This window comes from Aquarana catesbeiana, linkage group LG06 (genome assembly GCF_042186555.1).
Source record: "Aquarana catesbeiana isolate 2022-GZ linkage group LG06, ASM4218655v1, whole genome shotgun sequence".
Taxonomy (NCBI): domain Eukaryota; kingdom Metazoa; phylum Chordata; class Amphibia; order Anura; family Ranidae; genus Aquarana; species Aquarana catesbeiana.
The window spans coordinates 39,915,716-39,937,972 of NC_133329.1; the positions used below are offsets into that span (position 1 = coordinate 39,915,716).

Genomic DNA, 22,257 nt, shown 5'->3' on the forward strand with positions numbered 1-22,257 from the left:
CAGCATGCTCTTCCCCTTTAACTGGAGTTGGTGAAGCAAAAAACAGTCTGCAATACTCACCAGCAGGCTCAAACCCTTGCTTCATCTTCACAGTCACTCCACAACACTTTTGTGCAGTTCAGCAACAAAATGGAGCACTGTCACTTTAAAGCTTTTCCAGGGGACCTCCAGTTCTGCCCGCATTTGAACACCACTTGTGAGGTTTGGGGGTTGTTTAGCTCAAGTGTAGCACCCGCTAGCGAGAACAGTCCACACAGATGATTCCTTTTCAGGGCTTTTTTGGCCCACTTTTATAAAAGAAAAGCAAAGTTCCAGAAATTAAAACAAAAGTAGTTTCCCTCGCAGGGGGTTTTCACCATCAGCTTTAAATAAAAGGATATTTAGCCTCCTGGCTTACACATGCAGCATTGCAAACAAAATACAGAGTCACCTGGCTCTCTTCAGCAGCAGATGCACCACTGCTCAGGCTCCCACATGGAGCTCTCCTGACTACTGTCAGCGACCTCAGACTCACGTCTCTGGCTTTTACCTTACAGCCTGCACTCTCTGGATACTTTAGTGCACACCTGCACTCTCCGGATACTTTAGTGCACACCTGCACTCTCTGGATACTTTAGTGCACACCTGCACTCTCCGGATACTTTAGTGCACACCTGCACTCTCTGGATACTTTAGTGCACACCTGCACTCTCTGGATACTTCAAGCGGGGTTCCACCCAAATTTTGAACAATATCTGTATGTATTCTCTTCCTTGCCTAGATGCTGACATGCCGTTTAAAAAAATTTTAATCGCTGTAATTACCTTTTATTTTTCTATTCTTCTTTGTACTTCCTGGTTCTCCTCCCGTGGGAGTAGGCGTGTTTCTAGCCTCTCCCAGACTCCTGGGAGCTAGTCTCAGGCTTCCCAGGATGCCACTGAGCATGTGCGGGAACGAGCGGTGAATGCTGGGAGCACAGCATTCACCACATGCAGGAAATAAATGCTTGTGGGCTTCAAATGCCCACAATGAAGATGGAAACCGCCTGCCGTGAATAATATAAGTTATTCTTTACGACGAAATCTGACACAGGCGGACATATTACACACAATATGTGAGTATGTAATGCTGAGAAGAAAAGTTTGTGAATGAACTCAAAAAAAAAAAACGATAGATAGGTGGACCCCCGCTTTCAGTGCACACCTGCACTCTCTGGGTTCTCCCTTGCAAGCCTGGACTCCTGGAGACCTCCTGTCTCTCTGGGTGGAGCCCAGAATCATAGTCCTGACTCTGCTATCAGGCCCACACACACCTGAACAATCAGTGTGCTGGTGAGTCCCAAATCCTGGACCCAGGACTGGGGATTTCATCCCACCCAGATCTCTAAGAAATCCCCGGGCTCCAGGTCCCAAAATGGACCTTATTAAATAATGAGGAAACTGAAAAGCCAGTTTCCTCTCAAACAAGCAAATACCCTGGAGCCCCTCAGCCTACCTGGTTCAGAATCCTGGACCAATACACTGGTGGGGTACCACACTATCACAATATATATATATATATATATATATATATATATATATATATATATATATATATATATATCCACTGCATACAGTTTAGCTATATCTCACTGCAGGCCGTTCCTTGTGTACTCTTTCTAATATACTTCTGGCAGGCAGGTAATTCAGTTAGCTGCAGTGTATTTTTTATATATATATATATATATATATATATATATATATATATATATATATATATATATACAGATAGTCTTGTGTGTGTGTGTATATATATATATATCTACTGCATACAGTTTAGCTATATCTCACTGCAGGCCGTTCCTGGTGTACTGTTTCTAATATACTTCAGGCAGTGTACACAGTGTACAGTACCGTGCACCCATAGTGCAGTTGCTACTACTTTTATGGTGGTGTACACAGTGCACAATACATACAGTGCACCCATAGTTGCTATTAATGGAAATAAAAAGTGGTATAGGGCGCACAGGACTAGCGTAGTCCAAATGATGTCTCTATAAAGGGTCGATAGTCCAAGAGATGAACAGGAGAAATGTTGGTTGAAAGGGTAGTGATCTTCAGCAAAAAGGGCTGCAACTTTAAAAGACTTGAAGCAGGGTCTAAAATGACATGAAAACAAACAAAGGCGCCTCTAAGTGCAGAAGATAAACAATTTTAATACCCCAACTGGGTTAAAAACACTTACAGAATGAGAGTAGTAAACAGGCACATCGTGGGTAAGGCTGCATAGAAGGGGGTCACGATAAGAGGAAGCCTTCAGGAGGATGGATATAGTCACTGTCAGCAGCGGTGTAAAACACAGGGAACAGCTGTGAAGCCGGCGTCGTCAGCGCGTGAGGGCTGCGAACCCGGAAGTGATGTCATCCGATGAGCGGCTCTGTGACCAGCCTGAACCGCAAACAAAAGGCCAGAGAGGGGATGTGATGTCATCAAAGAGGGACGCGTTTCGGAACCTTCATTCGTTCCTTTCTCAACCTCGGATTACACTGATGGCTGGGGAGGATATATACAAGCACACTGAGATTTTCTGTGGATGAGCCTACATCCACAGAAAATCTCAGTGTGCTTGTTGCTATTAGACTTCTGGTGGTGTACACAATACCGTGCACCCATAGTGCAGTTGCTACTACTTTTCTGGTGGTGTACACAGTACACAATACATACAGTGCACCAATAGTTACTATTAGACTTCTGGTGGTGTACACAATACCATGCACCCATAGTGCAGTTGCTACTACTTTTCTGGTGGTGTACACAGTACACAATACAGTGTAGTGTGGTGTTGCAAAACAAAATCCCCATTATGTCTGGAAGGCCACCAAGGAGAAGCAGACGCTCACAGGCCACTAAAAGAGGGCAAGCAGGCTCTGTGTCTACAGTCCACAGTGCTGGTCATGGACATGGTGCATCTTCTGCAGGTGGCCGTGGGGCACGCTTGTCCTTTTTTTCTGCTGCTGGGACAGGGGCAAAAAAATTAGGCCTTTGGTGGTGGTGGTGCCACAACACTGTAACCCCTCACAGATACTCTTGTTGGGCGCAGGAACGGGCCCTGCTGTGAAATATTAGATCAGAAATTGTAATTACATGCCCCTGTTAAACAGGGACAGAAAAATTGGGCCTTAGGTAGTGGTGGTGGTGCCCTAAACCAAAAATATTGTTGGAAGCTAGCATCATCAAGATTGAGGAGGAATAGGATAGTCACTCAGCATAGGCAGTCTTCAAGGGATCCCACATTCATAGAAAAATCAATCAGTTACATCAGGTGCTTAATAGCTGCTGCTGATCCAAGACTGATTCATTTTTATGAAAGTGAGCCTATCAAGGGAGTCTGTGGACAGGAGCACTCTATGATCCATTACAAACCCTCCAGCAGCACTGAATGTGCGTTCAGAAAGAACACTGGATGCAGGACAGGCCAGTAGATCAATTGCATATTGAGCAAGTTCTGGCCAGTGGTCCATCTGCAAGACCCAGTAACCCAGTGGATGCTCTGTTGAAAATGTCTCCAAGTCTGCTCTTGCCCCTAGATATTCCTGCACCATGTAATACAGACGCTGGCGATGGTTGCTTGAACTGATCAGACCTTGGTGTTGAGGACTGAAAAATTGTCTAAATGCATCGGTCAGCCAGCCACCTTCTCCACTGCTCTTCCTCTGACTGAATGAAGCTGTCATGGTTATGCAGTAATCTTTGTCTGTCAGCTTACCTCTCCTCCATGTGTTCACCTTTAGAGGCCAGCCACTCTCACCTGGCTACTTAAATAATCTCTCCTCAAAGCATGGCTCCACCCCAGCCCCTATCAGGGAACTCTATATTAACCTGTGCACTGCAAGCCTGCCTTGCTGATCAACCTTTGTGTGTTTAGCTTCTGTGTGCAGCTTTCTGTGTCTTCTACGTCTGATTCCAGTTACCGATCTTGGCTTGTTCTCAACTATCCCTGCCTGCTTGTGACCCTGACCTTTGGCGTGTTCTATGTTTATCCTTGTCTGCTAGTCACCCGACCTTTGGCTTATTCCCCTACTATCTCTTCCCTCCTGCAGCCTACTGTGGACCTGATCTGGGAGACCCTGGGGATGACGACCTGGAGCCAGTTGCAGCCCAGTCCATCCTCACCACTAGAGGCTCTGGTGAACACCTTAGACTCCGCGCCCTGGGGAATCTTACACTCTAGTCCCTGTGGGATCCGTGTTGGTGTTCCAGCGGACTTGCCTTCCTTAGCCACCTAGACTCCCATCCGAAGCAGTAAGCCGTAGGGTCCACTACCTTTGCGGTGCACTTCTGACCCCAATGGTGTGCATCTGTCACCTGGCCTCAGGTGACCTGACAGAAGCCTCAGCAACACGTTGTCCAGCACCAGGAAATTGTAACCTCACAGGGTCTGAAAATGCATTGCACAAACCTTTCTTCAAGGCCTCCTGAAGATGTTTCATCCTCTGCTCCCTCTGCGAAGGCAGGATAAGTTCTGCAACCTTACCATTGTAACGTGGATCAAGAAGGGTTGCCAGCCAGTAATGATTCCTTCTCTTTGATACCATGAATCCGAGGGTCCTTACGCTGCATGGCCTCCCTGATTCTGCAAAGCCTACAAAAGTTTGCAGAGGCATGCGATTCTGAGTCCTCTGGGTCACTAAGGATCACATGATCCGTAACAACAACCTCCCAGCCACGTACAACTCCTTGGGTTTCTGGGGACTGAAAACCATCCCTTGAAGACTGCTGCTGAGTGTTATCCTCAACGTCCATGCTGACACAATCCTCCTCCTCTTCTTCCTGTGTGTTTGGCGGGCCTGCAGGAATAATATCTGAATAAAGGGGGCCTTGAGAGGTAAGGAAGTCCTCCTCTTCCTGACACTGTTCTGCCTCGAGTGCCCTGTCCATTATTCAATGAAGCGTGTGCTCCAACAGGAAGATAAGAGGGACAGTATCACTGATGCCTGCATTGTCGCTGCTCACCATCCTCGTGGCCTCATCAAATGGTGACAGGACAGTGCATGCATCCTTGATTAGTAGCCACTTGTGTGGCGAAAAGAAGCCAAGCTCCCCTGACCCTCTCCTGGTGCCATACTCACACAGGTACTCATTGATGGCCCTCTGCTGCATATACAGCCGCTGCAGCATTGCCAACGTTGACTTCCACCTGGTGGACATGTCACAAATGAGGCGGTTGGTGGGCAGGTTGCATTCCTTTTGAATGTCAGCCAGCCGAGCACTGGCATTGTATGACCATTGGAAATGACCACAGACTTTTCTGGCCTGCCTCAGGAGATCTTGTAAGCCTGGTTACCTGCTCAAGAACTGCTGCACCACCAAATTCATGATGTGTGCCAAACATGGAACATGGGTCAAGTGTCCCTGTCGGAGTGTGGAGAGAAGGTTGGTGCCATTGTCGCATACAACCATTCCTGGCTGAAGCTGGCGTGGCATCAACCACCTCTGAGCCTGCCCCTGCAGAGCTGTCAGAATCTCTGCCCCAGTGTGGCTCCTGTCCCCTAAGCAGTGGTTTAACCTTAAACTACGTAGAGGGCTCTTTACTGTAAGAGCGGCAAGTATATGGAATTCCCTTCCACAGGCAGTGGTCTCAGCGGGGGGCATCGATAGTTTCAAGAAACTATTAGATAAGCACCTGAATGACCGCATAATATATACAATCTAATACTGACATATAATCACACACATAGGTTGGACTTGATGGACTTGTGTCTTTTTTCAACCTCACCTACTATGTAACTACTGTAACCGCATGGTATCTTTTTGCTTGCGTAGCCCCTTGAACACCGCTGGTTCAGAGAACAATTCTACAGAAGAGGCCATAGAGGAAGAAGAAGAGGAGGGGGTGGAGGAGAGAGCTGTGGCAGAATCACCGCTAGCATTTTTGAGGCGTGGTGGCGGAACAAGCTCCAACAATACTGAACCCTGTCCTGCATCCTTACCAGCTGCCAGCAGAGTTACCCAGTGCGCCGTGAATGAAAGGTAACATCCCTGCCCATGCCTGCTAGACCATGAGTCTGTGGTAATATACACCTTACTACTGACCGCCCTGTCCAACACGACAAAAACATTGCCTTCCACAAGCCTGTAGAGAGCTGGAATGGCCTTCCATGAAAAGAAATGGCGTTTTGGAACCTGCAACTGAGGTACAGCACATTTCACAAATTCACAAAAGGGGGCAGAGTCTACCAGCTGAAAAGGCAGTAGTTGCAGTGCTAGCAATTTGGCCAAGCTGGCATTCAAGCTAGCACTCAGACTGTGAGCATGTGGATGGCTGGGACCGAATTTCTTTTTACGGTTTAGCAACTGGGGTAGGGAAATTTGCCTGTTAAAATCAGATGGTTGTGTACTGCTAGCAGATTGGCTGCAAGTACTTGGGACACCTATTGCTATACCTTCATTCCTCTCAGTGCAGGTTTTCGAGAGGACTGGAATAGGGTTGGAGATCCCAGATGAGGAGCAAGGAGAAGTCCACCTTTTTCGTTGATGTGGGTCTACGGACTTGTTGCCTTATGAGTTTATGTGAAATCTACAATAATAGCTGTAAAATATTGGAAATATGAATATATTTAATTTATATTTAATTTATATTTAATTATATTTATTGATTTTATATTTATTTATATTCAATTTATTTATATTTAATTAATATATTTAATTTAGCTTTTATCTATGTAGGACAGAACATATTATCTTCACAGAAATCTCTGGTAGACCAGACAAGTCGGTGCCTAGGTGTCATGGTTATGCAATAGAGGTTGTTTGTCAGCATACCTGTTTCCATGTGTTCATCTCCTAAGACCAGCTGTCTCTCACCTGACTGCTTTTATTAACTCTCCTCTAGCATGGCTCCACCCCAGCTCCTATCAGAGAACTCTATATTAACCTCTGCACTGCAGGTCAGCCCTGCTGATCAACCTTTGTGTGTTTGGCTTCCTGTTCCTGCCTGCCGTGTGCTCTACATTTATTTCTGTTACCAACCTTGGCGTGTTCTATACTATTCCTGTCTGCTCGTGACCCTGACCTTTTGGCGTGTCCCCGACTATCCCTGTTTGCCTGTGACCCTGAACCTTGGTGTGTAGTCTGTTGTCCTTGTCTGCTTGTGGCCCTGACCTTGGCTTATTCCTTACTATCCTTATCCTTCTGTTGCCTATGGACCCGGCTGACGTGTTGCTTCCTGCAGCCGATCCATTGCAGGGCATAGTTCGCAGACTCGAGGCCCAGGAATCTAATCAGACTCAGGTCATGCGATTCCTTAAGGATCTGGCTTCCCGCTTCGAGCAGTTCCAGGCCTCCTTGGGAAACCCAAACCTGCAGCCTCAAGTACAATCAGCAGCTGCACCTATCGCACCAGTCGCAGCCACACATTCATATTCACTGCCAGCTCCGTCCCGTTTTTCTGGGGACTCCAAGGCCTGCAGGGGCTTCCTCAGCCAATGCGCCATTCATTTTGAGCTCCCGCCTCAAAACTTTCTGTTTGATCGGGCTAAGGTAGCCTATATCATTTCCCTCCTCTCTGGTGAAGCTTTAGCTTGGGCTGCCCCCCTGTGGGAGAAGAATGACCCGGTGGTTTCCAGCCTGCTCGACTTCTTGAAGCTGTTTCGTAATATCTTCGAGGAGCCAGCTCGGGTTTCTTCAGCGGCTAGCGCCCTTTTACGCCTTCGCCAAGAATCTTGTTTAGTGGGACAATATGCGCTTCAGTTCCGTATTTTCACAGCTGAATTGAGCTGGAACAATGAGGCCCTGGTCGCAACCTTTTTACATGGCCTCTCTGACCGAGTGAAGGACGAATTAGCAGGAAGAGCCATTCCCGCCGGTCTGGACGATGTAATCTCCTTGTGCAATCAGGATGACATTCGTTTCCAGGAGAGGTCCCTAGAAAAAAGACACCAGCACCCTCTAGGTCTGCCTAGTCAGCCAGAACTCTTCCCCCGTCGCTCTGTGGAGCATCCTCTGCCTGCTGAGGAACCTATGCAGCTGGGCCGGACTAGACTAACCCCCGAAGAACGTGCTAGACGCAGAACTCTAGGCTTGTGTCTTTATTGTGGGGGCAAGGGTCATTTTCCTGACTCCTGCTCGCTTCGTCCGGGAAATGCTCAGGGTCCAATACGTTTGGAAGGTGGAGTATTGGACCCAGAAACATCACCTTCTCGTCTTCTTCTTCCGGTGTTCCTCCATGTAGGCTCTTCTCCCCAATCGGTCCTAGCATATCTGGACTCCGGGGCTGCCGGCAATTTTATGGACTGGAGAACTGCTTCTTCTATGAAGCTTACCCTTTCTCCCCTCGCTACACCACTGGTAGTTTTGGCAATTGATGGCACTGTGCTCCCAGGGGGTCCTATACGTTTCCAGACGCTACCTATTAGGATGTTGGTAGGGATACTCCACCAGGAGTGGATTTCCTTCCTCATTCTACCCAAGGCCTCTACCCCCATTGTATTGGGCCTTCCTTGGCTACAGCTCCACTATCCACATGTGGACTGGGTCTCTGGGCAGATCCTGGCTTGGGGTCCTTCGTGTTTCTCGTCCTGTCTTCTCAAGGTGGTCCCCAAGGAGAGACTTTCCATTGCTACCACATCCGTATCTTCTGATCTTCCTGCGGCAAACAGCGATTACCGGGATGTGTTCTGTAAGAAGTCTGCTGAGGTGCTTCCTCCCCACAGATCTTTCGACTGTGCCATTGACCTTGTCCCTGGAGCAACTCTGCCCAGGGGTCGTACCTACCCTCTGTCCATTCCAGAGACCCAGGCCATGTCTGAGTATGTCGCTGAGAATCTGGAGAGAGGTTTCATCCGGAAGTCCTCGTCGCCTGCAGGAGCAGGGTTCTTTTTCGTTGCTAAAAAGGATGGTACCCTCAGACCTTGCATCGACTATTGAGGGTTAAACGCAGTGACCATCAAAAACCGATACCCCTTACCTCTAATATCTGAGCTATTCGACAGGTTGAAGGGGGCTTCCATTTTCACCAAGTTGGATCTCAGAGGTGCATACAATCTCATTAGAATACGGGAGGGTGACGAATGGAAGACTGCGTTTAACACTAGGGACGGGCATTACGAATACCTGGTCATGCCTTTTGGTTTGTGTAATGCTCCAGCTGTGTTCCAGAACTTTGTCAATGAAATCTTCAGGGATCTACTGTACCAGTTTGTTGTCATCTATCTGGATGACATTCTCATCTTTTCCGAAAATCTGCTTGCTCACAGAAACCATGTCCCCTCCGTTCTTCAGCGCCTTAGAGAGAATAATTTCTATGCCAAACTGGAGAAATGTTCCTTTGAATGTCCTGAGGTCCTGTTTCTGGGATGTTTTGTTTCTAGTTTGGGTCTTCGCATGGATCCCGGAAAGGTCTCGGCCATTACCAACTGGCCCCTTCCTGCTAGCCTCAAGGCCACACAGCACTTTCTTGGCTTCACAAATTATTATAGGCAGTTTATAAGGAATTACTCTTCCATTGCCGCGCCTATTATCGCTTTAACCAAGAAGGGTGCGAATGCCAAAGACTGGCCTCCCGAGGCTGTCTCTGCGTTTCACGATCTGAAACAGGTCTTTGTTTCTGGACCTCTCTTGAGGAGACCAAATCCTGGGGATCCATTTTTTATTGAAGTAGACGCTTCTTCGAGGGGGGTGGGAGCTGTGCTTCTTCAGTTCTTTGAGAAGAGACGTCAACCATGTGAGTTCTTCTCCAAAACATTTTCTCAGGCAGGGAGAAATTATGCCATTGGTGATCGGGAACTTCTCGCAATTAAAATGGCGTTGGAAGAGTGGTGTCATCTCTTGGAGGGTTCCCCTCACTCCATTACGATCTTTACTGATCACAAGAATCTACAATACCTACAGAACGTCTGAACCCCAGACAGGCCAGGGGGAGTCTCTTCTTTTCCCGTTTTAAATTCACGATTACGTACAAACCTGGTTCCTGCAACGGTCGGGCTGATGCGCTCTCTAGGTCAGTGTTTCTCAACTCCAGTCCTCAAGGCGCCCCAACAGGTCATGTTTTCAGGATTTCCCTCTGATGAAAAGGCTGTGGTAATTACTAAGGAAGTGAAACTAATCAAATCACCTGTGCAAAATATTGGAAATCCTGAAAACATGACCTGTTGGGGTGCCTTGAGGACTGGAGTTGAGAAACACTGCTCTAGGTCATTTGACACTTTGGATGAGGAGTCCACCCCTGATCCTGAGCCGATCATTCCGACCTCATGCATTGTTGCCCATTCCACCACCCTGGAATCAAAAATTCCTCCTGGCAAGACCTTTGTTTCCACGGAACTAAGAGCTAAGATCCTTCGTTGGGGACATGATTCCAAGGTGGCAGGTCATGCTGGGTTCCTCCGATCCTTCCTGCTCATCAGTCGTCTCTACTGGTGGCCTAACCTCCGTTCGGATGTTAAAGAGTATGTTAAGGCTTGTCATGTTTGTGCTCAGTCTAAATCTTCCACACTAGCCCCTGCTGGTCTTCTCATGCCCTTGCCCATTCCTAAGGAGCCCTGGTCTCACATCGCCATGGATTTTATCACTGATCTTCCACTGTCGGAGAATAATACAGCCATTTGGGTGGTAAACGATCGGTTCTCCAAGATGGCTCATTTTGTTCCTCTTCCTGGTCTCCCTTCTGCCTCTGCCTTGGTTCCCATTTTCGTACGAGAGATTTTCCGCCTTCATGGTGTTCCTTCCCATGTCGTTTCGGACAGGGGTGTTCAGTTTACGTCCCGTTTTTGGAGAGCCTTTTGCAAATCCCTCAACATTACTTTGGATTTTACCTCTTCTTACCATCCCCAATCCAATGGCCAGACTGAGAGGGTTAATCAGGAGTTGGAGGTCTTTCTCCGTACCTTGGTCTCGGCTCATCACTATGATTGGGCATCACTACTTCGTGGGCAGAGTTTTCCCACAACAATCATGTCAACGTCAGTTCTCAGAAAACACCCTTTATCACTGTTTATGGAAGACATCCTCAACTCCCTCTTCCTATGACCTGTTCTTCCAACATTCCAGCCTTGGCTACTGTTCAGGAATCATTCAATTCCATGTGGGCTGACGTTCATGATTCCCTCCAGAAAGCTGCCAACAAATTCAAGAGTTTTGCTGACCGTCGCAGGCGTAAGCCGCCTTCTCTTCAGCCAGGAGACAAAGTCTGGCTCTCCACCCGGAACATCAAACTCCGGGTTCCTTCTCTCAAATTTGCCCCAAGATTCATTGGTCCGTACACCATAACTTCTAAACTGAATCCGGTTTGTTTCAAGCTCCAGATTCCCAAAAGCCTCAAAATCTCTAACTCCTTCCATGTTGCCCTTCTGAAGCCTTTAGTCCTCAATAAGTTCTCTCGTCCTCTCTCTACCGCAGTGCCGGTCTCTGAGGATAATCAGGAGTACGAGGTTAGCCAAATTTTGGATTCCCGATTCTGTAGAGGCATTCTCCAGTACCTCGTGCATTGGAAGGGGTTTGGTCCTGAGGTCTTTGCACCTCGTCTGTTGAGGAAGTTTCATTTGAAGTTCCCTTCTAAACCTGGTCCCAGGTGGGGAAGGGGAGGCCTCGTAAGAGGGGGGGTACTGTCATGGTTATGCAATAGAGGTTGTTTGTCAGCATACCTGTTTCCATGTGTTCATCTCCTAAGACCAGCTGTCTCTCACCTGACTGCTTTTATTAACTCTCCTCTAGCATGGCTCCACCCCAGCTCCTATCAGAGAACTCTATATTAACCTCTGCACTGCAGGTCAGCCCTGCTGATCAACCTTTGTGTGTTTGGCTTCCTGTTCCTGCCTGCCGTGTGCTCTACATTTATTTCTGTTACCGACCTTGGCGTGTTCTATACTATTCCTGTCTGCTCGTGACCCTGACCTTTTGGCGTGTCCCCGACTATCCCTGTTTGCCTGTGACCCTGAACCTTGGCGTGTACTCTGTTGTCCTTGCCTGCTTGTGGCCCTGACCTTGGCTTATTCCTTACTATCCTTATCCTTCTGTTGCCTACTGTGGGTGTGAGCTGGGGGACCCTGGGGGTCGCGACCTGGAGCCAGTTGCAGCCCAGTCCATCCTCACCATCAGAGGCTCTGGTGAAAACCTGCTGGCTCTTAGACTCCGCGCCCCAGGGAATCCTACGCTCTAACCCCGGTGGGATCCGTGTTTGTGTTCCATCGACCCTGCCTTCCTTATACCCGGACTCCCATCTGCAGCAGTCAGCCGTAGGGTCCACTGCCTTGCGGTGCACTCCTGATCCCAACGGTGTGCATCTGTCACCTAGCCTCAACACTGACACTAGGCTTGTGTATACAAACAATGGGATCCAAACCTCATTGTTATGCCAACCAATGAGGCATCAGCATGTAATGATATACACAGACTAGATGTGAGGGAAACACACACTTTTATGGGAGAGCAACCATCAGAAAGGAACCTTGGTGCAAAGGGTAATTATGGGAAAGGTCTGCATTTTACTTGTAACTAAATATGTTTGCAGATTAATGTTTTAATTGTGTTAAAGCTTTCACTCATGGTCAAAGAACTCTCATTTAACCCAAATCATATCTGAGAGATATTAAATCTCAAATATAGTATACGGAAAAAAGGCTGCATGGGATGTCGTCATATGTCTGGTCAAGCTTGTGGTGCCCAAGCAGCTGCTGCTGTGGCCACGCTTGATCCGCTTCAGACATAGGTTGCAAACAGCAATGGTGCGATCTGCTGCACACGTGTGCAAAAAGGCCCACACAGAGGAACTTTTCAAAATCAGCGGGGAGTCAGCAGCACCCTCCACCTGCGGAGCTCTGCGTTGTGATGCAGTAGGGTGGCTGCCCTTAAGCTGCCCCCTAGAGGACATCCTGCCTCGTTGGAGTTGTGCCTCCTCCTCATCCTCTATTCTATCAGGCACCCAAGTAGTGACCTCATCATCCCCTCCCTCCTCATCACTGGAGCAAACTTGGCACTATGCTGCAGCTGGGGGAACATGACTGACAGTTTCTTGTCCTTCTTGGGCACTCCCTCTCTCTAGGCTGACGTTACTCCCTTCCTCAACCTGGGAACCAACATCTGAGCCTTCAAATCGCTGCGCATCCTCCAGCAGCATGTACCCGACACTGTGGTCGAATAGTTCGGGGGACTCCTCCGTGCATGATGGTGGGGCTATGGAAGGAGTGACTGTGGACAAGGAGCCGGTGAAATAGGCCGCTTTGGCAGCTGCATAGGAAGGAGAACTACTCTGAGCCCAGGTGACAGAGGATGAGGAGGATGAGGACGGCTTTGTTATCCACTCCACCAACTCTTCTGCACATTCTGGCTCAATAACACGGCCAGCAGCAGAGAAAAGGGACAAGTGTGCCCCACGGCCACCGGCAGAGTATGCACCATGTCCATGACCAGCACTGTTGGCTGTAGACACAGAGCCTGCTTGCCCTTTTTTAGTGGCCTGTGAGAATCTGCCTCTCCTTGGTGGCCTTCTGGACATGATGTATATTTTGTTTTGCAACACTACACTGTATTGTGTACACCACCAGAAAAGTAGTAGCAATTGTATTGTAATTATATTTTTTGATCTAATATTTTGCAGCAGGGCCCGTTCCTGCGCTCAACAAGAGTATCTGTGAGGCCTTACAGTGTTGTGCCACCACCACCGCCTAAGGCCCAATTTTTCTGCCCCTGTTTAACAGGGGAATGTAATTACAATTCTTGATATAATGTTTCACAGCAGGGCCCATTCCAGCGCCCACCAAGAGTAACTGTGAGGGCTTACAGTGTTCTGGTACCACCAACACCTAGAGTGTATAGGGCAGGCCGTATAGTATATACAGGCGGCCCCTATTTTCAAACATTAGACTTACAAATGACTACTACTTACAAATGGAGGAAGACAACAGGAAGTGGGAGGAAATCTACCCCTAGGAAGAGAAATTCTCTCCTGTAAGAGTTATTATGGGAAAAAGGTGTCTCCACTGATGCTTTATCACCAATCCGTGTTTCCCTAATAACCCAAAATTTTCAAAAATCCAATTGTCATTGGGAAAGAAAGTGAGGTGAACAGGGGCACAGACAGCAAAAAAAATGTTACAGGGGTGATAACCCTTCTCTATGTTTTCCAAAAAGCTTAAAACTAGATTTTTGGGCTAGAGCTACACTTAAAAAATGTACCTGTTCCAGATTACAAACAGATTCAACTTAACAACAAACCTACAGTCCCTATCTTGTTTGTAACCCGGGGACTGCCTGTATACTGCTGTTCAGAGTATATAGGGCCAGGGGGCCCCATGCCTTTTTTATTTATTTGGGTGTGGGGTTCCCCTTAATATCCATACCAGACCCAAAGGGCCAGGTAATGGGCTGGGGGGGGGGGAACATTACATTCCAGCCGCAAGCAGTTTAAAATGACTTTTTTTACTTTAGAAATGTCATTTTGTGCAGGGACTGTTCTAAACACGGGAAAATACGCCACTTTACAGGCATACTGTAGACACCCCCCAGGTACGATATTTAAATACTGCATGTGCTGTAGCTGAACACACTGAGACACTGGGACTGGACTGTGTATTGTACTGATGGGAAGACTTACCTTTCTTGCTTGAGCTGAAGCTGAAGATAAAGCCTGTTATTTTCTGTTTGGTGATGAATAAAGCGGACTTTAAGTCTACTGAAGTGTCTGACAAGAGCCTATTTACCCCTCTGATCCTGACAACTGGTGGAGGATGCAGTGGGCCGTTTGAGGGGTGCAGGCCAGTCCCATGTCCTGGGTTGAAGCCACATAGGCTATAAAAGCATCTGAATAAACAATGGAGGAACTGATTAAGCAATTAATACTGGGTAATTCGCAGGCACAGGCCCAGCTTTGATGACCCTTGATGTATGCTTATGCAGGATATGCTGCACACAGTCTGAATCCACATGAGTGTGTGGTGCAGGTCAATGGAATAGAGGTTGTAGCACTTCTTGACACAGGAAGTGTGATCACCCAGCTTCGTTCTGACAGGTTGCATGAAAAGCTGATACCAGGAGAACATCTGCATGCATGGTGATGTCAAACACTATCCAGTGGCCTGGGTAACCTGTTCCATGCCAGCAGGAACTGCTACATTAAAAGTTGGAGTGATCCCCAGGACCAGTTTACTGCTGAAAAATATCCCCACAGCATGATGCTGCCACCACCATGTTTCACAGTGGGGATGGTGTTCTTTGGGTGAAGTGATGTGTTGGGTTTGCACCAGACATAGCGTTTTCTTTAATGGCTAAAAAGTTTTAGTCTTATCAGACCAGAGCACCTTCCTCCATACATTTTGGGAGTCTCCCACATGCCTTTTCGCAAACTCAAAATGTGCCATTTTGTTTTTGCTGAAAGTAATAGCTTTCTTCTGGCCACTCTGCCATGAAGCCCAACTCTATGGAGCGTACGGCTTATTGTTGTCCTATGTACAGATACTCCAGTCTCTGCTGTGGAACTCTGCAGCCCCTCCAGGGTTACCTTAGGTCTCTGTGCTGCTTCTATGATTAATGCCCTCCTTGCCCGGTCCGTGTGTTTTGGTGTGCGGCCCACTCTTGGCAGGTTTGCTGTTGTGCCATATTCTTTCCATTTGGTTATGATAGATTTGATGGAGCTCCTAGGGATCATCAAAGATTTGGATATTTTTTTACAACCTAACCCTGACTTGTACTTCTCAACAACATTGTCCCTTACTTGTTTGGAGAGTTCCTTGGTCTTCATGGCAGTGTTTGGTTAGTGGTGCCTCTTGTTTAGGTGTTTCAGCCTCTGGGGCCTTTCAGAAAGGTGTGTATATGTAATGACAGATCATGTGACACTTAGATTGCACACAGGACATCATTTCACTAATTATGTGACTTCTGAAGGTAAGTCGCACCAGAGCTTTTTATGGGCTTCATAACAAAGGGGGTGAATACATACGCACATGCCAATTATCAGTTTTTTATTTCTGAAAAATCGTTTTATGTATATATTTTTCTAATTTTACTTCACCAACTTTGACTATTGTGTTCTGATCCATTACATATAATTCAGATTAAAAAAACACTGAACTAAAGGCTATAATGTAACAAAATAGGTAAAAAGCCAATGGGGGTGAATACTTTTGCAAGGCACTGTAAGTTTTTGGCTAAGTGTCAGGGTCCTTTTGAAGTGACTGAAAGAGTTGGGGAAGTGAATTAAAAAGTCCTGAGCAAATTTACCATACAAACTTGCTAAAGCCCTGGAAGGACAGGGTGGTACTAACTATAGAGTCTGCCCCTGTAGCTTTTCCTCTAAGTACTGAGTCCATTCTGGTCCCTGACTTTAAAGTTGCAGAAAAGTTGTCTCACAGGAAGCCAGAGAGTTCCTGATAAGAAACAGAGAATTTTTTTCAGAATTGCCTAGCATGACTTCAGGGGTTCAGCATGACATTATTACTGAGCCTGGGCTGTGTGAAAAACTCAAACCATGAAAAATTCCTGAAGCTAGGAGAAAAGACATCAGTGACAATGTTAAGAGGCTGCTTGAGCTAGATATATTTGAAGAGTCCAGTAGTGACTTGTCTAGTCCCGTTGTTTTAGTCCCAAAACGAGCCAGTAGTTGGAAGTTTTATAACAACTTCAGAAAGCTTAATTCAATGACAAAATATGACATGTATCGCCATGATCAGGGTAGAAAAGCTCAAAGGCAGACTTGGGAAGGCCCGATATCTGACCACTTAGGACTTGACTAAAAGTACCAAAGAAAAGATGCATTTGTAAAACCTTTTGTTTCAATATAGAAAGATGCCTTTTGGATACATTTGCCCTGTGACATTTCTCAGTGCCATGGACAGAACCCTAACGCCCCGTACACACGGTCGGATTTTCCGATGGAAAATGTCCGATCGGAGCGTGTTGTCGGAAACTCCGACCGTGTGTGGGCTCCATCGGACATTTTCCATCGGATTTTCCGACACACAAAGTTGGAGAGCAGGAGATAAAATTTTCCGACAACAAAATCCGTTGTCGGAAATTCCGATCGTGTGTACACAAATCCGACGGACAAAGTGCCACGCATGCTCAGAATAAATAAAGAGATGAAAGCTATTGGCCACTGCCCCGTTTATAGTCCCGACGTACGTGTTTTACGTCACCGCGTTCAGAACGATCGGATTTTCCAACAACTTTGTGTGACCGTGTGTAGACAAAACAAGTTTGAGCCAACATCCGTCGGAAAAAATCCTAGGATTTTGTTGTTGGAATGTCCGAACAAAGTCCGACCGTGTGTACGCCCTATAAGATCTCACCAGCAAAATGCAGCAGAGTATCTGGATGATATGGTGATACATAGCACTGACTGGGGGTCTCATTTGTCACCAGTCCAGGCTGTTTTGGGGGCTAACCTCAAGAAAGGTTTATGGCAAATCCCCAAAAAATGTGTCATTAGTTTAGAGGAAGCCAGGTACTTCAGTTACACTATTGTCAGGGAATTGTGAAATTTCAGCTTAACAAAATAGAAACCACCCATTAATTATAATTCCCCACAAACAAGAACCAGATCAGAGCTTTCCTTGGTATCATGGATTACTATAAGAGATTTATCCAAAATGTTTCAACCCTGGCAGCCCCATTGACTGACCTTACAAAAGGGAGAGACGTAGCAATGGTAAAATGATCCCCAAAGGCAGCAGAGTCTTTCAAAATCCTGAAGAGGGCCTTCTGCGCACAGGCAGTGCTGTATTCCCCTGATTTTTTTTTTTTAAAGGATTTTGCGATTTAGATGGATGCATCCAATGTTAGTCTTGGGGCAGTATTGTCACAGGTACACGATAGGGAAGAACACCCTGTGGTATACCTGAGTAGAAAACTTAATGAACATGAAAAGAAGTATGGAGTGATTGAAAAAGAATGTTTAGCGATAAAGTAGGCTTTGGACGCTCTAAGATACTAATTATTAGGGTGCTATTGTGAAGTGGTAACTGATCATGCTCCCTTCAAATTGATGGCCCAGATGAAAAAAACAAATAGATGAGCGTACCAGTGGTTTTTGGCTCTACAGGATTATTTCTTCACAGTAAAATACAGACTAGGCACTAAGATGGGAAATGTAGATGTCCTGTCCTACATTCACTCTACTTGGGCTACAAGTGTTCCAACCCCAGGAGTTGAAAAAGGTTAGGGGAATGTAGCAGAGTGTCTCGAAGGGAGCCTGGAAAAGTCCTGTTTGGGATTTACACATCTCCCAGGTTCCTCTCATACACCTTTCAAAACCTCTGATCCTCTGTCTATTTTTGGTTTTGCACCTCTCCCTTCTGGCAATTTAGACTCACCTGGGACAGTCAGTGCTTTACAGCCTGGGGAGCCGACAGTTCAGGTCTGTTGAAACTGTAAAACTGTGTAAGTGGAGACTGACAAGTGTTTGGCTAGGACAGTCTGATAGTTACAACTGTGATTTTGTAGTTAGTTCCGGTGTTCTATCGAATAGTGCCCTCTGTCGATAAGTGCCTGCGCATGCGCAGTACGGAAGGGCACTCCAGTTGATTTTCCAATTAGCTGGCGTGAAATCACTATGGCACATGCGCACCTCGTAGGAGGCATTTTTCGATGGGAGATACCATTTGACGGCATAATTGAAAGCTATGCAAAGAGCGGAGGGAGACCGTAGTTGTCAGATTGAGCCTCGCTGTTGCAGGGCGGGTTGTGGGTGTGTTGAAGGGCGGGTTTTGTCTGTGTTGCAACCCGCCGTTCAACACACCAAACCCGCCCTGCAACACAGACTAAAGCCGACCTTGAGCACACTGTAAATCCGCCCCAGGACAATCTGACAGCTACGGTGTCCCTCCACTGTTTGCATAGTCAAATGGTATCTCCCGACGAAAAATGTCTCCTATGATGTGCGCATGCGCTATGGTGATGTCACGCCAGCTGATCGCCAAATCAACTGGAGTGCCCTTCCGTTCTGCGCATGTTTAAGCACTTTTCGACAGAGGGCACTAATGCATAGAACACCGGGATAGGGCTAGGATTTTGTTGTGGAAGTTTTTGAACGGTTTCTTTTTGGAGCACTGTACAGCATCTGTATATAGCCTTGTAAATAGCACAAATAAACACTGCACTGTTTGTCACTATATCACTGGACTGGTATCTGGGCCTTAAAGTGTTGCTTACCCATTAGCCATAACATTATGACAACTGACAGGTAAAGTGAATAACATTGTTTATCTCGTGAAAATGTCACCTGATAATGGATGGGATATATTGTGCAGCAAGCAAACATGTTGTCCCTGAAAATAATGTGTTGAAAACAGAAAAAATGGGCAAACATAAGCTTTTGCGCTTTTTAGACAAGGGTCAAATTGTAATTGCTGGACGACAGGGTCAGATCAACTCTAAAACTGCAGCTCTTGTGGGATGGTCCCGGCCTGCAGTGGTCAGGACCGACCAAAAGGGGTCCAAGGAAAGAAAAATGACGACAGCAATATGGGCGGCCAAGACACATTGATGCATGTGGGGAGCAAAGCCTGGCCTGTGTAGTCCTATCCAATAGAAGAGCTACTGGAGCTCAAATTGCTGAAAAAAATAATGGTGGTTCTGATAGACAGGTGTCAGGACACACAGAGAAGTGCAGTTTGTGGTCTATGGGGCTGTGTAGCTACAGACCATTCAGGATGCCCATCCTGACCCATGTCCACAGCCAAAAGTGCCTACAATGGGCAAGGTGATCATCAGCACTGGACCACGGAGCAATGGAAGAAAGTCTCTATCTATCTATCTATCTATCTATCTATCTATCTATCTATCTATCTATCTATCTATCTATCTATCTATCTATCTATCTGTAGGTAGCCTCCTCACATACAGTTAACTGTGACAGGACAGTCACTGAGACATGTGTGGAATTAGAGAGGAAAATATACACTGCTTGTGAGGGAAAGTTAGGCCTTACTCAGGGAGAGTGTTCCAGCCTCTAGTGACAAAACAGGGATCCTCAGGAGTCCTGCCTATCAGCACTGCTGCTGTGCTTGTGATAGAAGATCACCAGAGACAGTGTATCTTTCTGTTAAATCATTTCTGCTGCATTGGTGGAACCTGCTTATGGACACCAGCCTGTGGCAAGTAATCAAAATGTGCCTTGTATACCACATACTGTATGTGCCTGAAGAGAGGAATAATAACTAAAGTGCCAGTTTATTAAGCTGCATTCTGTATCTTTGGTCACTGTACTGTGAATCTGTGCCGTATATGCTAACAATAGAACTGTTTACTCCACTTTTGTAAATATCATTTTCCACTGCTGCTTATCTGGCAATTAAAATTACTTAATTTACAATACCACGCAGTGTGTTCCCTCTATAATACAACCACGCTAATTCCTCTGCTATCTATCTATCTATCTATCTATCTATCTATCTATCTATCTATCTATCTATCTATCTATCTATCTATCTATCTATCTATCTATCTATCTATCTATCTATCTATCTATCTATCTATCTATCTATCTATCTATCTATCTATCTATCTATCTATCTATCTATCTATCTGAGACAGTTCTATAGCACTTAAACAGATACTTTTATATGTCAGTAGCCACAAATTACTCACAGTCATTCATGTATTTTGATAATCCGGTCAGTTCAGGAAAACTGGGTGTCAATTTCTTTAAGTTACTGAGAAATGTACCGCAGACCGCTTCTCCTTTGTCATGTAGAATGCGTAGTAACATTTTGTTCCTCTCTTTTGGGGTCTCTACTGCATCCAGAACTTGTCGGTCCTCCTGAGTGATGGAGTGATCTTCATATAACCAGCTCACATCTTTATCCAGTATTTCCGGTAATTCTTCCTTCAATTTGGCAATGATCGATAACGCAGATCTGTCTGTAGCCATGGCTTCATGGAATTCTGAAAGAAAAAAGTATAATGATCATGTAAAAGATAAAATAATTGGTGTTGAAAATCACAAGTTCCTCATTTGTGTAAATTTTATTTAAGTTTACCTTATTCTGCAACATTATTGAGGAAACGTGCATAGGGTAAACAAAGTAAGTATTTTTCCTCCACGCTATATTGCTGAAAGTACATATGCTTTTGTAGGTACCCTGCCTCTAGGCCCTCTTGCTTAGTGTGTTTTTTTATTTTTATAGGTCAGTAGTAGGGATGAGTTTCGAGTTCGAGTCGAACCCGTGTTCAACTCGAAAATCGCCTGTTTGATTGTTCGTCGAATTGCAAACGTTATGGGCCGTTTGCGCCAAATTCGAGTGGCGCGTCACGGCCCATAATTCACTGCTGCATTGCAGTGCATTGCTGGCTGATGATTGGACAAGCATGCACTATGACCCACATGCTTGGCCAATCACAGCGCCATCTGTACAGAGAACCGTAATTGGGTGGCTTTGGCCAATTATGGCTCAGGGGGTTTAGTACACGCCCCACACTATGTAAGACCACCTGCGTGGCGGCCTTGTTTAGTGTGTTGCAGCGAGAGAGATAGACAGAGAGACAGTGTCATTTGATTTAAGTTAGATTAGTTAGAGTAGGCAGGCGAGTCAGTTAGCTGCACTTACAGTGTATTGTGTGTATATATATATATATATATATATATATATATATATGCATCCTAGGTGTTGTGTGTGTATATTTATATATATAAATATACACTGTATTCAGTTTAGCTAGATCCGTTCCTGTTATTCTCTTCCTAGTATACTGACAGGCAGGCAGGTGTTTTTACAGTATTTACAGTGTACTGTGTACACTGCACAGTGTGCACCTAAAGCTATCTGAAGACAATTGCTGGTGTTCTTCTGTTCCTATTAGTGCCACAGGCAGGCAGCTTCGGTATTTACAGTTAGTGTACTGTGTCCTCTGCACAGTGTGCACCTAAAGCTACCTGAAGACAATTGCTGGTGTTCTTCTGATCCAATTAGTACCACAGGCAGGCAGCTGCAGTATTTACAGTTAGTGCACTGTGTCCTCTGCACAGTGTGTACCTAAAGCTCTACCTGAAGACAATTGCTGGTGTTCTGATCCTATTAATACCACAGGCAGGCAGCTGCAGTATTTACAGTTAGTGTATTGTGACCACTGCACAGTGTGCACCTAAATTTACCTGAAGACAATTGCTGGTGTTCTGATCCTATTAGTACCACAGGCAGGCAGCTGTAGTATTTACAGTTAGTGTACTGTGTCCTCTGCACAGTGTGCACCTAAAGCTACCTGAAGACAATTGCTGGTGTTCTTCTGATCCTATTAGTACCACAGGTAGGCAGCTGCAGTATTTACAGTTAGTGTACTTTGTCCTCTGCAGAGTTTGCACCTAAAGCTACCTGAA

The 22,257-nt window shown here is 46.1% G+C and overlaps 1 protein-coding gene across 1 annotated transcript in view; it reads right to left on the reverse strand.

Annotated features, from left to right (window-relative positions):
- LOC141148335 (interferon-induced very large GTPase 1-like) overlaps window positions 1-22,257 on the reverse strand; it is a 61,393-nt gene that overhangs the window by 20,757 nt on the left and 18,379 nt on the right. The window contains exon 2 of the mRNA XM_073635712.1: window positions 20,532-20,828. Coding sequence (XP_073491813.1) covers window positions 20,532-20,814 — 283 coding nt within the window. The 5' untranslated portion in view covers window positions 20,815-20,828. The remainder of the gene's footprint in view (window positions 1-20,531; window positions 20,829-22,257) is intronic.